General features: G+C 32.5%; 2 protein-coding genes across 4 annotated transcripts in view; both read right to left on the bottom strand.

Annotated features, from left to right (window-relative positions):
- The window catches only part of LOC105345759 (atrial natriuretic peptide receptor 2), a 51,041-nt gene extending 34,649 nt beyond the window's left edge, over window positions 1-16,392 (bottom strand). Inside the window, exons 1-5 of one of the 2 annotated variants that reach the window (XM_066084194.1) lie at window positions 16,034-16,392; window positions 12,673-12,741; window positions 4,170-4,279; window positions 1,329-1,463; window positions 905-1,132 (exon numbers count right to left, since the gene is read on the bottom strand). In XM_066084194.1, coding sequence (XP_065940266.1) covers window positions 905-1,132; window positions 1,329-1,463; window positions 4,170-4,279; window positions 12,673-12,741; window positions 16,034-16,230 — 739 coding nt within the window. In that variant the 5' untranslated portion in view covers window positions 16,231-16,392. The remainder of the gene's footprint in view (window positions 1-904; window positions 1,133-1,328; window positions 1,464-4,169; window positions 4,280-12,672; window positions 12,742-16,033) is intronic. The other variant, XM_034452445.2, reaches the window with a different exon arrangement.
- A 2,956-nt stretch (window positions 16,393-19,348) lies between these two features.
- LOC105324420 (atrial natriuretic peptide receptor 2) overlaps window positions 19,349-21,361 on the bottom strand; it is a 38,551-nt gene continuing 36,538 nt past the window's right edge. For both annotated transcript variants that reach the window (XM_066084195.1, XM_034452434.2), the window contains 2 exons: window positions 20,947-21,057; window positions 19,349-20,857 (listed from right to left, as the gene is read on the bottom strand). In XM_066084195.1, coding sequence (XP_065940267.1) covers window positions 19,482-20,857; window positions 20,947-21,057 — 1,487 coding nt within the window. In that variant the 3' untranslated portion in view covers window positions 19,349-19,481. The remainder of the gene's footprint in view (window positions 20,858-20,946; window positions 21,058-21,361) is intronic.

The following is a 21,361-nucleotide window of genomic DNA, read 5'->3' as shown; positions in this document are numbered from 1 at the left end:
CTGGAATCTTTAACCGACGACCTATGTCCGGTCCTGAGATAAAATATGATACCCAAGCACTTGGAATTAACAAATTTAAGTCTATGACGAAGAAGATGTATTCAGCTGGAGGCTTAAAGGACAACTTCACAAATCACTCGGGGAAAAGAACATGCGCAACACAGATGTATTTATCTGGACGAACAAGAAATAATGTCGCGTACATACAAGAAAAATACAAGAAAAAGTGAGCTCTGTCCTAGGCCCACCAGCTATTGAAAAAGTTAAACCAGAGTCACCGCCTTCCACAACTACCGATACTAATGCTGAGAATGTGTCTCTTATGGCAGTGAGTGTTGATGTTGAAAAGCCGATATGTTTTGAACCCCAACAAAGTCAAAATGCTTTAAAAGAAATAACCGAAATTTTTTTAACATGTTTCAAAAATTGCCAAATTGATTTGTGTATTTGTTAAATTTCTGTCTTATCTTAGCACATAAAATTAAATGCTTGGTATTGTTATTTTCAATGCACATAATGGTGCTGGAACTTTGCTGAGCATACAGAAATTCTATTTTTTTTAATGTCACTGTGAAAGTTATTGTACAGTATTGTGGAAGTTTTTGTACAGTACTATGAAAGTTATTGTACGGTACTATGGAAATTACTGTACAGTATTGTGGAAGTTATTGTACATTATTGTGGAAGTTATTGTATGGTTTAGCCCGCTTACTAGAAGTAATTGTATGTTGGAAGTATGCCAAAGGTCCTCTGTCTGATTGAACGAATTGGCAACATCAAAGAAACAAGTACCGCACCATGACACAATTACAACTAAACATTTACCACTTGCAAAGAAATCAAAGTTACTTATCATAGAGCTAAAATTGGAAGAAAAAAACGTACTAAAACACTTAGAACTTACTTCGCGAGTACTTTTGAATTTGACGGAAGATGTCCTCTATTTGTTTATCGTCCATGTCGTTGGACACTTTGAAAGTGTTGACAATGCTGTACCAATCCATATCTTTGTTTCCGTAGGTTTTATATTCACCTAAAGCTTCTGACACTGCCCTGTAGGGATCTCTAATGTCATGAACAACAGAAAACTTCGACCATTTAAAAAGAGACTGCAAATGGAACATCACATTGGCTAAAAAAAGAATGACCAAATAAATAAACATTTTTTTATGATTTAATGTTTAAATCTATTTTTCAAAAAGGTTTAAGGTGCATGAAAAGTTATCATGAAACACATTTCTAAAAAGAATTTTAGAAACCCAAAACTTCAGCCCATGAAACGTTTACTGTAAAAGTGTTTATCAAAATAATTGAAGCGTAACACTCACGAAATCGATTCAAAGGTCCTAAAAACCGCACTAAAGTTGAGTACATTGTCTTGTCTTGAAAAGCTAAATCTTGAGACACCCATCCAAACACTGGAGTGTTCCAATGCGACGCCAGAAGACCAACTCCATTCATCCCTAAAATAGATATATCACAAAATGTCATGGTCATTTTTCCAAAATTTGCCTCATTTGAAAATTTGACAAGTAACGGTATATATTTCAACTTTTTGTGCAGAGCCAATCTATATAATATATTAAATTTACGTTTGCAAATATTCTTCCTTTCATATTTACATTTGCAAGGTTGCTTCCTTATATAAACCTAAAGGAAAGCGAAAACGTTTAATTCCGTAAACACTTTTTATGACGTCACACAAGGATAACCGCACGCGCCTTTTGTTTGACGGTTGCAATATTGTAAACGTTAAAGCATCGTTATATTGATTATTCTGAACGATTTGCCATTCTCAAACGTAAATATAAGTAATAAACAGCACGATTTGCCATTCTCAAACGTAAATATAAGTAATAAACAGCAATGTTAAAAAGTCTGAACTTGGTGGGTAAGTGATCTAATATTCTGGATTTGATTACAGGATTTGATCAGGTGACCAACCAAGTTCATATCCAGGTAAACTTTTTTAATTGCTGTTATTTCTTAAATGAACGTACAGAATAGCAAAAACGTTCGGTTCTGTGTGAACATATTAGTAACATCACAATGATAACACGCTTCTCGTTAGAAAGTTGCATTATTGTACATGTAAGCATTGATCACGGTTATGTTAACAATTCGGAACAAGTTGCCTTTCTCAAACGTAAATATAAGTAAATAACAGCAATTTAAAAACGTTCGACGGATATGAACTTGGTTGCTGCGTGATCAAATCTTCTGAGAAGCCCTTCGTGCTTCACAGGGATTGATCACGTGACCAACAAAGTTCAGATCCCAATGAACTTTTTAACTTGTTGTTTCTTCCTTAAAAGACTTACGCTGAACAGAGCTGGAGATTTCAAATGACAACTATTTGCAATAAACGTATAAGAAACAAATAGCAATTCTCTTGAATAAATCTTGATTGGTCACGTAATTAAATCTTTTAAAATCTTAAAGGCTTATATCAAGATTTGATCACAAATCAACAAATTTCATATCCCCGTGTAATTTTTAAGTTATTCAAATGGCTTCTCAAAACATCGTCGTTGTCTGTATTGCATCTGTAAAATATGCAAGGAAAGCCCTAATTCATCAACAATGTATGCAATCAAATTGATTTCAATTCATTTTTAAATTTCCACCTACTGAATATTTTCTCCCCACTCTCTACGGAATCTTGATGGTCAACAAATTAACCATAAGATCTACCATAAAAACTTTCAGATATTTTTTCTAAAGAAAAATCCATACATTTTACATTTGAATTTGGGTTTTTTCCTGTATTTCTATACAGAAATCTTTTTCTAAAGGAGATTAATACAGTCTTAAAATTGCCACGAGCATCGAGCCCTCATGAAAAATCCGATTTTTTGATACTTGAAATTCCGAATCACATTGACGCGGTCTATTTGGTTATATTTCTGCAGTGCTTGTAACGTAATTTATTGCTGAAATCGATATAAATGAATTGTTAGCAACACTATCTGGCTTATACATACTCAAGAAAATAATCAAATGCATAACAACTACGAATAGGTTTGATAAAAGTACCATGGAAAAGAATAAAACTTTTATATCTTCAAAATTAAATTCTCGACATCTGCTGAAATTATGAATATTATTTATCCTAAAATATATGGACAGGCCAATCAAGAGCATATGATTCAACAGCTTACTTTTGGAAAGTGTAAAAATATATATAAACGTTATTTTAAAAAAAATAATGATTTAAATTAAAGGTTGAACTCTATGATTTTTTTTTCATTACTTGAGGTTAAATTGAGTCAAGGAAAGTACTCATATTCCTCCTTAAATTTCTTGCTTTTAGAGTTTTTGATTAACGTTTCTTCTTTTTCTTTTTTTTTTAATCCAAAAAAAGTAAACAAAAGACAATGTTGTTTTCATTAAAGAAACTTCTACTGCTATCTTTCAGGATCCTATACAAATTCAATTTAAGATTTATCTTAGCTCAAACTCATGGAATAAATAATATTAAATCAGGAATAAAACAATGGTCGTTCGTAGCAATAAAAACCCATCAATAATTCATCGGTACAGACTTTATATTTTGCTGATAAATAATACAGAATAGTCAACCTTACTTTAACCATTTGTGGTTAAAACAACCTGACTATAATGTAGATTTTTATGCTTGGTTTAGTGCTTATCAGATTGTAGTGGAACCAATAATCATTTAGTACACATTAACATTTATTATTTAAATCTCCATACAAGTGACTCTGCATTCCCTCGGGCTATTTGACTGTTCAGCCCTTAAGCATTAGCATGCAAGACCTATTGTTTTTGTGGCATGGTGTGAATATGTAAATATATTTGAATGGTATACGTAAATGTGCATACTCTGTGGTATTTAAGTTGTGTTGCAAGAGTTAGTAAGATAATTCAATCAAAATACAAAAATGAATTTGATTTAAAAAAAACCAGTTGTGAATCATTATGTAAATTGATTAGACAGACTATGACCAGTTTGTACGAAAAAATAAAATAAAAGAACATTTGTCACAATGATATAGTATGAACAAAGATTTCACAACTTTTGATGGTTAACAACAGTATTTTGCAATTTAAAGATAAATTAGATTTACATTTTGAAGACAAGAAGGTATCATTCCATGCACTGTTTTCTGATTTATTAAAGGCATTTGAATAAAGTTTGTACCTACCGACTGGACATGGCGGACCGAGAAAGAGGTGCGGATCAAACTTGGATTTAGCGTCCACGGCAGCGGCTAATGCACTCTTTGCGTTGCAGTCTGTATCGTACCATCGGACTCTAATAGAGGAAAACAAAACTTCTTATAAACTTTTAATTTGATCAATAAACAGATGTGAACTGATTCAATTATATCATGCTATTTTTAAACATTCCTTCCTCCCAAAATGAAAAACATTTTAAAATGAAAATAATAGTATATGCATTTTATTAAAACTTAACGATATGCTTTGTAAAAGATTTATTTATAAGTATAATGTAATTTTCATTTACGGTGTAAATGACATAAATTTAATATCATTTAAAATCTATTTTTATCTGGCTTCAAGGAAACGTATGTCTCATGTCTTGTTTAGATGATTGATAATCAAAATACACATATGCTTTATACAAGAGGTCAACAAAGTCTTCTATACAAGTAAACCGTAAACATATTTATGTTTACAAAAATTATTACATAACATGCCAAAGTTTAAGAACAATAAACAATTTTTGGATGTTTACTTTCACGTTCTGCGGGATTTTCTTGCCCTCAATACCTTAATTAACAGTTTGTATTCACAGTTCCTGTAGGATAGAATCCCAAACTAAAAGCAAAGTACTAATATCATATACAGGTCAATGCATTGAAATTTGACTTCTTCCTTTCTCTTAGTTTATTGGGTATGTCATGATTTTAGCCGAAATGTTCAAATTGTTTCTCTATTTTAAAAATAGATTATCACCTACATAAGGTATTTAAAAAGAATTAAAATCTTAATATCAGCAGTCAAATTTGAAAGAGGATTCAGAGCTAACTTTTTGTCATATAAGTTGCTGAATAGAAAATTTCCTATTTATAACAAATTGAGATCTGTGAAAAAAAACTTAAATCTTTTATAATAGACTCACGGATTGTAAATAAAGAGGTCTAATATAAATGATGATCTTCCCAATTTACAACTCAGGAAATGGTGCTACATATGAACGTTTTATCGTGCTTGTTCTATAGAAGTAAGTAAGTAAATTATAGTTTATTATAGTGACATGTGTATATAATAATTACAAAATTTATTTTACAAATATAATGCTAATACATTTCTCTGCAGCGATATGTTTCAATCCTTAGGGTAAGTACACCACATCTAAACATTGTCAATTTTGAACCGATAGGTTTTGAGGGAACTAGCGTATTATATTTTTGGACAGAGTAACTAGATTTAAAAATGATTTATGTTCGAAGTTTTGGTACATCTTGAAAAATGTTGAGCCATTTATTAATTGCTAATATTTAAAGTGCAATATATTAGAATGAACTTAGTTTAGCATTGTAAACAATGAATTAAAAAAAAAGAAGAAAAGTTGAAATTTAGCGGATCAAATCGTAACCATGTCCCTTTTGATAAGATATATGTAATAGAATTATTTTTTTTAGTATCGACGTTTTATCCCTTTGATACATGTATGTATGCAAAGTTTATTTTAGTCTGTATATAAGTCTATGATACGCAAATATTATCAACAATGGCGTCAATATTGTCATCAGAATCATTATGATTTTGGACCTTGTATTATCAATAAATTATTGCAATGGCGATATCCATAGGATATTCAGAATAAATCGTGTCATGACCTATAACAAATTTATTATAACCAAACAAGATAATTCACTTTTTGGAATAACAGTAACAATTTTAGACACGCAGTTTGTAAATAAAACGATGTTTTTCTCTCAAAAACTAAACATTGTGACTTTTTATTGGAATTGAGATAGAGGTCCATGTAATAGTATATTATTATGAAACCAAGGACACACATACATGTAAGGCTACCTCTAAAAGAAACACAAACATTTGTTTGTCATATCCCGACCGACTGACTAAAACGTTTTCGATAATTTTTTTAATACCAATATGGGCATTTGTTTTTTTCATTTCGCGCAACCTAAAAAAAAAAATAAATTCCAACTTACAGACCAGTAGTTAAGAATGCTAAGTAAGGAGAAGGCAAACATTTCTTTATTTTAAAGTGATCCTAAAGGCAATTTATTGGTAGTAATATAACAAATCGAAAACTTAAGCTATAGGCTTCAGTATGTTTCAAAGGTCTTGATGTTTCTTCGCGTGTATGTAAGGTATTGCGATGTCTGTTGCTTGGGTTATCTGCCCCACTCAATAAGACTCTAATCAGCTGATTAAGCCGTAATTGACGATGCATAGAGGTGTACGGTGTGTGTTTTCCATAGCCCCAGGCCAATGTGCAGTCTGATTAATGGCTTCGTGAACATGGTACAACTAATTAACATATCACCTGCAAACCTATTGTACAAAACAGAAGTGTAAGATTGTTCGTGAACTAAAAAAAGAAGACATTTTTATTCAAATATCTCTTCTTGTATTTACTTTTACAATGAAGGAAGAAAATAAACGTGACGTGTATTTATATTTATACTTGTGTGTCTCAGTACACGTGTAACGCTATTTTTGTTGTTGGCTTTTTTTAATCTGTTAATCTATTGATATTATTCATTGGCAGAAAATGGTGGCATTTAATATCAGTTGAAGTGGTGGAATGGGGGGGGGGCTCTTGGTCATGCCTACCACCTCCCAAATGTACTATAATTTATTCATGTATATTGATGGACACAAACTGAGAGGCAGTGCCTACAAAATCATAGAACTCGAAGATCGCATCAAGCTTGTTAGCTTAAATGCATGTCCTCGTGTTTTACTTAATCTGTATTGTTTTGACTTTGTCATGAGTTTTGGAAGGTTTTCGATGAAATGAAAATTCATTGCAGAAATGGTAGATGAAATTGTAATATGAATTGCAAATTAAGTTGACATTTTGTGAGAAATGAGTTAATGCTGACACTATTCTCTTTTGTTTGGCAGTTTCATTTTGGAAAACAATTAGCTAACAAATTGTTTTGAAAATAAAAGTTAAAGAAGGCCAATTTTTTCAATTTATGATAATTTTCTTTACTTTATATCTTATTCATTAGTCCTAAAAACCTTTTTCAAATACCCTTCCTTAAAAATATCTGACACTTTTTCATTCCATACGTGTTAATAAGAAGACAGCTTCTCAAGGTTTTTAATTTCATATTTACTTTTATACTACTATATTAAAATAATAGACTCGAATTTTTGGTCTTTAATACCGAAAAATCGGAAGAATACTGTCTTTTGTTTTATATATTTTAAACATAATTGGTACTTGAAGATTACCAATTTGTTTTTATTTTTTCTCAGTTAAGCTTCGCTAATTAACAATCAACGAAAATTCCTAAAAACATTCCCGGAAATCACCTGGATTTTTTTTATTTTTCATTCTTGCGCCTGCGCAATACATTCACGCTAACGGGATCTTTAGTTTATGTTTCCACAATATCACATCTGCATGAATAAACTCAGAAATGATAATACAAATACGAGTAAATTTTTATTGGACTTTTGTGATACATTCTGTTCATATATAGTAATGATTTCTTATGAGAGAAAGTATAAAATAACAGATATACATTTCATCTAAGTACTTTTGTCTTCGTGATGACAAAAAATATTTGATTACATGCAAAAAAGTTATTTGTTAGGAGAGTCAAGATAGAATATGTTTTATCGTAAAAATGAATAATGTCATATGGACCTAGTTTTACAAAGAAAATACGTGTACGTTGGTAAAAAGGTGTTGAATTCTTCCATTCTGTGGATTAAAATTTTTAGTTGAAAGGTATTTGAAGTCTCAGAAAGGTTTGTTGTTATGAATTTGACTGTCATTTTCAAGGCAACTTCATTAACTAGCGATTCTGCAATTTTCTGCTACATTACGGGTATCAGGGAGGCATTATAACTGTGGTGAAGGCCTTTCCCGAGACACAGATTATTCAAACTTAGGAAAGTGTATTGAAATTAATAGCATTATTGTAGGCTTATATATAGTTTTGTTATGTAAATGTCAATAATTAGGTGTGTCGATGTACCTATTTCGTAAATGTACGATACGCAATGTCAACCCGTGCACGCGCGGGTCAAAGTCTAGTACTTTATGGTTGAGTTGTGGATAGGCTGGAGTAGGTCTGGATCATTATCCATACGTATAGCAGAAAGGGCCATTTTAATGCCCCAACACTAGAGTAGGCACTAAGGCCATAATATTCTTTTTTCGGAGCCATCCATGCTATTCGGAATTCGTTTTTGGAAGAAAATACAAAAATAAAACACATTCCATATATCAGAAAGAATGACCATATCAGCAGAGGTAAACGCCATTGTAAAATCATCATGGTTCACTTTCAAATGTTGACTATGTCATCTTCAGACAGAAAGAGAGAAAATAACTTTCTACAACAATACGTTATCGTTGATATCCATTTCACAAAATCCACTGATCTTACATTATGTATTTAATCCACACGAGCTTGACTTAATAATTTAACAATGAATTAAGTACAATGTTTGTAAAATTTCACAAAATGCCACAGAAAAATGCCACAGAAAAAAGCGACCAAAATATCTCTTCTAAAAAGTCTGATGAACTATCTCCCATATTGTCTTTTTGTGACGTCACGCCCGAGGGCACCAATGAAATATTGTTTAACATATTTGTCATAATATCTGTTCATGCCTCTTTTGGAGAGCGTTTTTCACACAAGCTGTAACATATTTATCATTATCCGAGACAGTTTAATGAAAGTGTCAGTGCTAAATTTACTATTGATACATACAATATGTTTTTTTGCAAATAGGATTTTTTCTTAGTATATATAATATCTTCATTTAAAATTATGTAAGATGTATTAAGTACATGCTATTGATTTACAACATGTCTCTCTATCTATCGTGCTTAAAAAAATAATGCCTCGAACTCAAAACTATATTAGGATTTAAAAGAAACATTTGCATTCAAGAAGGAAACACAGAACACGGTACTCTAAAACGGCTGCATTTATTATGGACGTACCCCTATTTCCAAACAAATCAGCGACCAACTTTAAAATGCAAAATTATTTGACACAATGATTCTAGATTGAGGCGGTTTTTCACCGCTATAAATAGTTTGCTTGAATTTGCAAATACATGACATCGAAAAGCTGTTCTTTTAGGAAGAAAATAATTATCACATTTGGAGAATAAACTAAGACAAGTGTGTCCTAAAAATACGGCTCTGGTCTGAAAGAGAGTCCGTGCAACACAGAACACCACCTGCAATACTGTTGGGCTAGAAAAAGAAGAGACAAAAATGTATCTTTCCTTACAACTTATCCCTGCAATATATTGCAAACAAAAGTGTCTATTATTTAGACGTCTAACTGCTGAGTTTATCTACTGACTTACCATTTTCTTAATCCCTTACCAAAGAAATATGGTGAGGTGTGTTAAATTCACATGTAGACCAAGAGTTGCCATATGTGTCTGTACACAAAGATCAGCATTTCAATTTTTGGGATGAAAAAGGTGTTTGATAAAAAATTAGCGTCAGGTTAAGTAAAAACATCTGAAGCAAAGAATGCTAAAGATTACGAAATAGGTTAAAAAAGTTCCAAAGTAACAAACTGTTTATATCGCCATAAATTGCAGGTTTAAAGAAGAAATAATGATACAGCAATTTTCTTGTTTGAAATATAATGTAGTAATGTAAGCTGAAGTCACCACAAAACAATTTATTAATTATATTTTTTAACTTACCTGTGTTGCGTAAAAGACCAACACAGTTATAGTTTATTACATTTTGACTTCGACGATGAATTGTAAGTTTGTGTTGAACGTTTAGTGCCTTTTCAACTAAAAAATGTTACAGAAGTTTTATTTTTCCGAATTAAATCAACAAAAGCCATAATTATCAATAAATTGTACTTAAATAAATTATACTGTATCCAGGTATCAAAATATTACAGTAACACAATTTCAAATATGAGTCTATCATCCCTAAAATAATGCACGTCTTCTCAAACACAACCAAACAATTAAATTATCTTATAAAACAAATTACATAATTTCAATACATTATGTATGCACATACATAACAGTAATTATGGAGAAAAAGTTGGTAAGGGTTAAGATAGAATGGATCCACAAAAGAGCGAAATGCACCAGACCTGCAAATATTAAGGGCTCTGTTACTGTCAGTCGAACAATTAAACAAGCGGTCTCTCTCCACTCAATTTCATGTTAAATATCTCTGAAACTTTGCGGCGAATAATATTTACTTGTAAACAAATCTTATTATAAAATAGAGAGGTTTAATTCGTAAATTATTATGCTTCTGAGTGTTCTCAAAATATATTAAGTGTTTAAAAATTCACCTACCTTTATAATAATCAACTCGATCTTGATCATGATGCATCGTATATTTTTGTTTCTAAACCAATGACCTTGATTCAACTACGTTGATCTTATTTTTTAAATTAATTAATACGAAGTCTATAATTATGCAGTATACTCCAAAAGTTATGCAAGTTAAAGTATCATAATCATAATGTCAAAAATATTTGATACATATTTTCTATCCGTAAGATATACACGGAGAATGGAGACTCATTGTTGCACTACAGTTAATAACGAAATGTATTAAATAAACGAAGAAGGTTAAAAGTGAACTATCATTTTGTGCGGAAGCTTTTCTAGAAAAAATGGTCAAATTATAGATTTCACTTAGACACTAAAATTTGATTTTCAACATTCAGGAAAAACACATCTCATATGCCATGCTTAACATATAAAAGCAAAAAACCAGAGTGTTTGTTAGAATTTTAGCAAAAATCAATGCACACGCGGGTAGGTTAAGGCAACTCATAGTTTAATGACCGTCAAAATTATGATCAATTTAAATAATGTTTATTTTTATGAAAACAGCGCTGGATATTAATACCAAGTGAAAGAGTTCACCAAGATATTATTTTTCTACTTCGGAATCGACTCATCTTTGTAGCTGCCGTGCCATGGTATCACGTGACAGTTAAAAATAGATCACTTTTTTACCTTAACAAAAAATCAAAAAGTGTAACACTACCCCGAAGTTCATTTGTATGTTTTCTACAATAATTCGATTGGAAATTAGTTCATGTTTATTAGTATTACTGCTAGAATCCTATTGTACATCGCATAAAATAAATATTGTAAATATTTATCGGAAACCCTCTCAACTTCTAAAATATCATTGAAAATACTACGTATTTTTCATTTAAAACAACGAAGCACGGGATTCTAGCAGCACTTTTCAAGTAGTTTATGTCATATACCGTTGATATATACCAAAGTCATCTTTCATAATATCCAGGGTAGTGTTACACTTTTGCCTTTTTTGTACACACTGACAGAGGAAAGGCTGGTCAAGCCATATAAATGTCGATCCGCTTACCTTATAACACTCGCTGATTAAACAAAATATCCATGCCTGTATTATCCTGATTATATTCGAACTGACACTCATCTAAATCTTAGGTATCTGTATTAAATAAGTCTTATTTCGGCATTGTTTACACTGCATTCCGATAATTTGTCTCCCGACATGATCTTCTTTTTTAAACATGCTTGTGACGTCATCAATGATAATTATACGTAATAGAGAGAAATCGAAGATATATTCAGTTAAAAGAGTTTCTAGTGATATTTTATGTCTGTAATTTTTATAATATAAACCAGAGATAAAGTTAAAATCGACATGTTTCTGAGTAAGATATGACATCATGCTGCTTATTGTGACGTCATATCGATCAGAGGAATTTGATCGCTGTTAGTTGCCTTATCATACCCGCGCATGTTTAGAAACGTATGTTTTAAAGTTTATTTTTAAGTATGCTTAAAATTAATCTTTTATAAGAATCTTATTTTGCAATCACTCTTTATCAAAATTTTCATATATCAAACCCGTTTTCTTTGTATTTATAAAGTATTTTTGATTATTAAATTACCCCCCCCCCCCCCTCCCGACATTATAAGTCTTGTATGACATGGTTGCAGGTTTTTATAAATTGATGTAACTAATTTCAATTCGGCTAACTTGATGTAATTATGTTTTCCAAGTATTATTTCATGAGATTGCGTTAATATAGTACTATTTTTACACTTGCAAATGTTTCCCTTATATAACACTGTTTGCGCTATCATTCCTGCATAATATCATTATGAGTCAAGAGGTCAAAGTAGTGCATGAATAATCTAAGTCACAATGTGCTCAAACTAACCGACTTGTGCTGAAACACACCCATTAGATATAGTAAGTAATGAAACCACAATTTAGGCATACAAAAATAAACGTATCTCTATTTTGTTATACGAAGTTTTATTCATTCATTTTCCTAAAAGAACATTACTTGCAGGGGATACATGAGTCATGTAAGATAGGCTTGTAAACAGAATATTGTTTATGAATCGACCTGGTAACGAGGCGTTCTTGAAAATTACAACCGCAATTTGTCAAAGGAGTCAATTAAGTTAAAATTCATTTCTGACTTTATTAAAAGCCTCGATTACCTTTCGTGTTTAGTCCATTCACGGATCACGGTCAAATTTAACTCCTTGCGCTTCTCTGTCCGTTTTGTTCTGTAAAAAGAACTTAAGTTAGAATTCCTTTCCTCTATCATGTCGGAGGGAAATCATTAAGCTCTTGAATCTGATTCTGCGATAAAGTTTCCCCTGAAAATGCCTAAGTAGACTCTAACCCAACTTTCAATCGCTTTGTTTTCAAATTTCCAACCGCTCTGCGACTTCAACAGAAGTGACACTATTCCACCAAGCTTTGACCTTTTTTTAAACTGTAAAAGTGAATTTTCTCTTTCACTTTATTATAATAAACACAGTGTTGTTTTGTCAAACAAGTGTCATATCTATTTATCATAATAATAAAATACTTGCAACATTGTTGTACTATTATTTGTTACGTCATCTTAATCTTTCTAGGTCGTCATGAAAAATAAAGTTTGGGGCATTGTTATTGTCATAATTTGCAGCAAATGTAAATATAACTAGATAAGATCTCGTTACGAGTAACGAGTAGGTCTTCCGTTAAATTTTTTAAACGATACCATTAAAATATCAATGAAATTTCAGAATTTTCACTCAACCCCTCCCTTTCAGATAATGTATATGATTGTCAATATCCTTTCAAATGCTAGACAAAGTTTTTTGCTTTTTCACATACAGCACATTGAAGATTTAAGATTTTAGTCCCCTAAAATCCTTAATTACGTCATCAATGGGTGTGGCAATAAGTTTTACAAACTAATATTATTACGATCAACAACTTTGCTTCTATAATGCTTTACACAATCTTGATCGTTTTTAAGGTATGTGTAAGAGACTTTACGAGTCTTTTGGTCCCTAATTTAAGGGACCAGCCCCTTTTTCTTCAATGAGTTCATTAAAAAGGACCCACGAAATACAATCATTTTTGGTTCTTACAACTTTCGAAAATTGTTCTTCATTTTTGAGATTCAATTGCTTGAATATTTTAAGGGCTAGCCCTCTAGCTCCCTAATGGGGACAGACAATGGTGCTTTCATTAATGGAATCGATTAAAATTATAAATGCAAACATTTTCTCTTCTACAATGCTTAACAAAATATGTCTCCTTTTCTAGATATATTGCGTCAAAGTTTAAGTACTTTGGCGCCTAAAAATCCCTAATTAGGCAATAAATTGGCGTGACATTGATTTTTTCTGATACTGTGGTTTCATTAATTTTCAAGGGCATCAATTTTCGTGGATAAAGTGAAAATCACAGTTTCAAGGATACGTAAATTCGTGGTCAATGACCCTATCAATACAAAATGTTAATAAAAATTGCACTTCAATGAACATTTAATTTCGTGGATCAACTAAACAACGAAATCCACGAAAATTGGTATTCAACGAATATTGATGAAACCACAGTAGATATAGTGATGATCAACAACTTTGCTTCTATAATGCATTACAAAATCTTTATCGTTTTTAAGTTATTTGTAATAGAGTTTACGAGTGTCTCGGCCCCTAATTCAAGGGGCCAGTCCCTTTTTCTTGATTTCTTTGAAAAAGTCTCATGATTACAAATATTTTTTGTTCTTACACCCATCTAAAATTGTTGTTCATTTTTGAGATACAAATGTTTGAATATTTTAGGGGCCAGCCCTGTAGATCCCTTAAGGGGACAGATATTGGTGTTTTGATAAGTGGAATCGATTTAATGCAAACATTCTCTTTTCCATGATGTCTAACAAAATATGTCTACTTCTCTAGATATATTGCTTCAAAATTTAAGTACTTTGAACCCTAAAAATCCCTTATTACGTAATTAAGGGGCGTGGCAATGATTTTTTAAAAATAGATATTGGTATTATCAACAACTTTGCTTCTATAATACATTACAATATCTTTATTGTTTTTAAGTTATTTGTAATAAAGTTTACGAGTCTCTTGGCTCCTAAAAAAAGGGGCCAGCCCCTTTTTCTTGATTTTGTTGGAAAAAACTTTTGATTAGCTACTACTTTTGATATATATTTTTTAACAAAATATCAACTTATAAAAAGATACAGATCAAAACGTATGAACATTTTAAATGAAAATTCGTACCCAATTTTCGTGCCCAGGCGAGCTCCAAGAAATGGCGCAACAGGCGTTAAACAACTACATGCTGCACAACTTTAAACTATAGTCTACCTATCCTGAAAATTTCATATTCATATCTCTAATGGTTTCTGAGTTTATAGCTGCACAAAATTGGTCGTCAAAAATTACAAAATGGCCGATGATTCGGTACCGGAAGTGACTACGGAAAAAGTAAGAAAAATAGATCAAGTTTAGATAACCCCCAAACATCTGTGAAAAAATGGTCGAAATCGGTCGAATAGATTTTGAGAAATCTCGTGCACAAAATTTGGGGAAAAAAATAAGAAGAAGAAACAGTAGGAAAACAATAAGGTCCTCCGTTGGAAACGGAAGACCTAAAAAAATAAGGTACCCGAAGGGCTTCATGGACGATTTGATCACATACCAACCCGTATTTATATCCCGATATACATCCAAAAATGATACCTTATTTATGGAAGAGAAAAACGGGCAAAACTTTACCTTAATTTAATGCATCTCTCATATGTTTCCCTGTTAATGATTTGTGAACAGACAGATGAGTATACTGTAATGCGACTTTAAAGCTATGCTTTGGTACTGATTGTAGAGTAATATTGTTATCAAAAGCCAGACATGTTTTAAATGTATTATAATGATAGAACTTTGGTCAGGTAAAACTATGAGACAGGGAAAAAGTTCCTTTATAGACAGTTTCCAGGCGGAAAAAGTTATTACCTGGTATGTAACCAGACATCTGAAGGAGATAAAGGTAATATACAAGTATTGCTTAAAAAATTCAGGTGTTATAAAATCTCATGTCTTAACAATTATTGAAACATCATCACCCAGAAAAATCCCATTATCGCATACGTTTGGAAAGCATACTTAAAATAAAATCACAGTAGTTTTAAAAACCGAACAATTTCGATCACGGACATTCGTGCAAAGTTTAAGAATAAAAATTTTTAGAAGTGCAGTCCTTAATATTTGAACATTGATTAAAGAATATCTTAAAAGAATATTGTCGTAAGAATCTTAAAAAAACCTAATTCCTTGGGATTTTTATGTAAAAATTCTAACTTTTTAAGTACTGTTCTCAGAAAAGTTAGGTTAGGTGCTAGAATATTTCTTAACAAACAAACAGAACAGATAACCGAAATCAAAGAAAAGTATTACATAACCACTGACTGGAGAAAATATATACATGCATTCTCCAGACATTTCGATTCCAATTTTTGATGCATTTTCTTTGTCCGTAAGAGAAGACTTTCAGAAGAAATGTACTTACGAAACTTTGTGATCGGAGAGAACGGTTGTATCGGACTCCTGCCATCTTCTGATTGCGATCAAAGCTGCTTTTAAGGCGTGAACACTTGACGCAGCGCTAAATCCATAATACTCCTTCTTGGGGGCCATCCAGGCTATCCGAAACTCCTTTTTGGCTGTGACCATAACCAACAGACAAACTGTTATTAAATGTTTCATCCCACTTTCTGATGTGGTCTAATATTCAATCCACATAACCTTAAACGCTGTATATATAGTGACAGTTTCTGAAAGCTAGAGGAATTTCCACCAGGCAGTCATGCGTCTCTCGCAAAGGTAATGAATTTTTTTTTAAACAAGTGAACTGAATGCATGTTGATAAATCACCAGGTGATTCAAGAGAAGCGTTTTACCCTTGTAACGTGCTTATAAAAACAATACTAGTTGAATAGTTAAGCAAGTAATGCATAGAAAAATAGTCTGAACAACAGACACGATTGGTTATATTACTCAAACGCGGGGGTGTTAAGGAAGCATATGGGCAATTTAGCGTCTTATTTTGAGTGTTATATTCAAAATCGTGAAATTAAATAATTATTTTGAATAAGATCAAAAACTTAGTATTATCCTTTAAAATATATGTCAGTGCAATAAAATCGGGTAGTACATAACTGCCACATTGGTGCATTATCACGTGACAACTATTAATAGCTTACGTATATTCCTTAACATAAAATGAGATAGAACAACACTACCCTGCGGTTTCAAAAATAAAATAAACATACCAAGTGAAAGCAAAACATCTCAGTTTAATCAAAACCGCTGCTAGAATCCTATGTTTTTCCTTAAAAGTTATTTATCCGGTTCTCGTTAAATCCTTCTCAACTTTTATATAGTTTGCACGGAAAACGGCAAATTGCATCAAAACAACACACAACATGGGATTCTAGCAGCACTTTTCAATTTAAGCATTGATCAAACTAACGATAAGTATAAAATTTCAAGTTCAATATATACGGAGTAGTGTTGTTCTAGTCGGATTTTTATATCGTAAACAACGACAGAGGAAAGCCTGGCCGAGCTATAAAAGCAAATTTGCATACCTTTTAGCGAATGATTGATAAAACTAACATCTCCCCCAGTACTCTTATGTTCAATTCTCAATAAATCACACCACAATACTTTATGAGAGTTCTTAGATTAGTTATATTTTGAATATGTTTACAATGCTTTCCGATCAAATTCATACGACATTCAACTTTTAGTCATGACGTCATCAATGTGTAAATCTACGTAATACAAACTAATATCTGGAAAAAAAATGTCTTCAGTATTTTTCATTTGTTTTTGATCTACGTTTCGTTGCTTAGATATTTGAATATGTACATTATAACTAAGATTTGTGATTTCACGGAATTACATGTAACTCAGATTCCATATGCTTCCTTAACACCCCCGCGAAAATATTTGTACTAAAATTTGTTCTTTGGTAGAGCTCCTCTTCGCTACAAAAGCTCCTACATGTAGAAATGTTTTCTTCACTGGCATCCATCTCTCTCAAAACGATAACTGCTGAATCTAAACAAAAGGTGCTAGTCAAATTGTGGGATCAATTAAAATGGATTGTTCTGTTAATTATTGTAATCTTTAGCAAACTAAAATGATGAGAATCAATGAGAAAGCACTAAAGACCAATAAAACGTTCAAAACAAAAGGGCAATATAAATGTGTTTGTTTCACCGGGCTCCGTGTATTTTTTTGTTTTTTGTTTTTGTCTTTCCAACAAATTCTAAACGATATTTAGTTTGCAATTATTATTTGAGGTCAGAAAATAAAAAAATTTGTATTAATTTTCATTTTGAATTTTTTTTTTTAAATCAGAGATTCAATATTTTCAATAAGGTTATATAGGAAATTGTAAACTCTAGTATCTTGCACAAATGCCTGGTAAGAGAGTTATATAGAGGAAAAAGTTATATAAAATTGAGGAATGTGTCGTCTGACCTTTAGAACAAAAGCAAATCTTAATGAAATGCTTTACAAAATTCATAACTATCCTGACCTCTTCTCTACAATTCACAGATTCAAGGATTTATGCGAAACACTTCTTTAATCAAATTACCAAAATCGTCTTAAATACAACCCCCGTCCTCCGAGTGCCGAATATTTACCTTCTTCTTCATTAACGTGCAAAAAGAAAAAAACCTGACCAGTAATTTTTAAATTAGACAAATTTAATGAAAACTAATTGAAACAAAGCATTGACACATGCATATATTTGCATGTAAATCTACAACAAAAATCACTCATTCTCGAGTTTCTAAACTGAATATGTACACGGTAACAAATAAAATCAAAGTACTAAAGTACTGACGGGAGTTGATTTTATCGATTATTATTAATTTTAAAATCAACGATATGTTATTTTGCATGGCAAGCAGTTTCTAATCTGTATTTAAATTACGCACATTTTTATAATTTGAATTCTCTAACCTTTCCGACAAGAATTTCGAGAAAACCCCATATGAATCATGTTGTGTAATATTTAAAGATAGAATTAATTCCATCAATCTATGTATCAGTAATCGAAATATTTCTCAGAATTGTACACATGTCTGAATCCAAGCAATATTGAATCGAGACGCTCGGCTGTCTCCGTTAATTTCTGACTACCAAGCGAGACTCTCTGCTCGTTGGAGATGTACGGAGACAACAGAACATCTGGTTGAACGATACTACATTGAACTCCGGCGTAGGAATACATACGACTACCAAAATATCGTACTATTTAAAATCTGTCTATTTATATGCTGTTAATGTTTCCTTGAAAAACAATGGTTAGTAAAACACTACACCGAATTTTTATCTATTATTTTGAAGATCTTAGTCTTGTCAGTAGAGATGATTTGGGCTTAGGTCCAAATAATGTTTCGCTTTCGGTTTCAGTAACTACATTGGAGAGTTGAATAAAATCAACTCCCAAAAATAAACGCAAACGATTAAATTTCTTGAAAGAAAATGTACAGCGGTGGTTGATTATTGTAAAATTATGTAAGTTTTTATATAAAAAGTATTTTTTCTTTCATTCTACTGCAAAATGACATGGATATTTGTATTCACTACAGAGCTTTATAAGGCAATTGGGTCTTACTGACGTTAAACGCAAGGGAAGTAAGCCGCGTAAGTCGACGTTCCTTTTCCCCACTGGGTGATTTTGGTCGACTGTGGTCCTGATATTTTGCATAAAATAAAAAAAAAAACAATGCCATGAACTGATTCCCGTATATAACTCAAAGTACTCAGGATATCGTTTTATATGACCCTGAAAGTTGCACAGTGTATTTTTGTAAGATTTAATTTGATATTTTGGCACAATTAAGTACAAAACAAACAAAATTTATGATCGTTCATGCATGCATATATATGACGAGACAAAAAAGCGTCGGCAATATTGTTAAAATGCTGACTTATCACAGAAAAGTTGTTGCGCTCGCGATGCTCAAGTTCTCAGTTGTATCGTATCCAAAGTCCGACTTGGCTAGAACTCTGTGCCGAGGAAAGATGTGTCTAAGGGATATTGGCAATTTATCCACCGGTAAGACACCAGGCGCCATATTGTTTGGATCAGTTGCCATTTCGTGTAGTTCGTTCACAATTTCCTGCACTGTTGCTTCGTCGTGTTTATGTAATTCGTTTTGGTCGCCCTGGAAAGCCAGGTTTTCATGACAGTTTTCTGTTAAAGAGCAACTGTTCACAGGACGCGAGTCTTTGGTGTGTTTTTCTATGTTCTTTATCATGCAAGGTTCTTTCACCGTTGGTTGTGATTTATTCATTTTTGTTTTGTTCCCCAGTAACCCCCGGATGAAACTTTCTATGCTGTATTTCCTTCCGTGAGTTTCTTCCTGCTTTGGAGTTTTCTTACTTATGCAATATCCTTCAAAGAAACTCTCAGCACTTAGTTTGCGTATTTTGAGCTTTCCGGCACTATATCCATTCCTGTAACTCTGAATGCTATCTATAACATCCCCTGTGCTGAACTTCCGCTTGTGGACTTTACCATTTTCTCTTGGGGTCGAATTCATCATGTCTGGGGAAGATTTCACGTTTCTGTTCATTAAACAATTGACATTGATTTCATCCAAGCAAGTTATGTTCTTTGATGACGAGGTTATGACGTCATTCAAAGAGCTGCTGCTGCTACCCGTTCGCCGGAAGCTTCCTATCCCGGAATCTGTCGCCTGACTACCTGTGCTCAGTTTCTTTCCAATATCATCAGACTCATGTTCGTAAATTGGCACAGCATCATGCGACGGAGGGATGAAACAATTTTTCTTTGCTGCATCATTGTAACTATGCCTTCGAGATAGTCCTTTTTCATTTGTATCCTGCGGAAAACAGTTCAATCCTGTTTTTCGGAATCTTTCTACAGTTTTTATAACAGAGTCTGGTAAGACGTCACCTAAATTCAGAGACATGACATCAGAAGCACACTTTTTCTTACTGTCTTCTCCAGAAAATCCTTGGAGTGTATCATTCACAGACGGCATTTCCTTTCTCTCTATAATTAGTCCTTCGCCAATTGCAGTTACACTTGTTTTGGGTGTCCCGGGTGAGGTAGCTACCCCCATATAGTGTAGATCACTTGTAGCAGATGGTGAAAATTTTAAACACATCCCCTCTTCAGAAATGCTTGGCAATTCTTTTGTAAAACCATCCCTGCCATTCAAAAAATATGTTTTCATGATTCCTTTGCCTTTGACGTTTGTTTCTCCTCTGTACAATATGTGATAACAACCAAACGTTTCCAGCTGGTCTCTTGTCATGGAACTTAGGTGGATCTTAAGTGCTAAAAAAGTAAGAAAACACTTGGTGATCACGCACTAGAGTACATTTTGGCATGTTTTTAATTAATAATTTTAAAATAAATTTTCTTACGTAAACCAGTTGACTCCATGCGAGAGGCAGTGTTTACAGTATCACCAAAAAGACAATATCGTGGCATAGCAAGGCCGACAACTCCTGCGACAGCCGGACCAGAGTGGATTCCTTATAACGTGAAAGTAAGAATATAGTATTCGTTAGAAGCCTTATTAAATAACAAAATATACGATAAAAACTTTTCCCCTAAGTAGGTATAGCGCCTTTTCACATTTTTTCGCCTACACCTGTGTTTGGACGGAAAGTACCTGTTAATAAAAATAGCTTCAGGTACCTAGCTGTCGCAATATGATTTTCGAAACCTGGATATACTGTTTTGATTTTATAACGGTGTTTGTAACAACTGATTGGTCATAAATTTGGGAAAATCTGTGTATAGCAGTAGTTGATATACTGAACCTTGACAAGTTCA

The sequence above is a fragment of the Magallana gigas genome, chromosome 5 (assembly GCF_963853765.1).
Source record: "Magallana gigas chromosome 5, xbMagGiga1.1, whole genome shotgun sequence".
In the NCBI taxonomy this organism is placed as follows: domain Eukaryota; kingdom Metazoa; phylum Mollusca; class Bivalvia; order Ostreida; family Ostreidae; genus Magallana; species Magallana gigas.
Note: the sequence above shows the minus strand (reverse complement) of the source record. Positions and strands in the feature narration are given on the sequence as shown.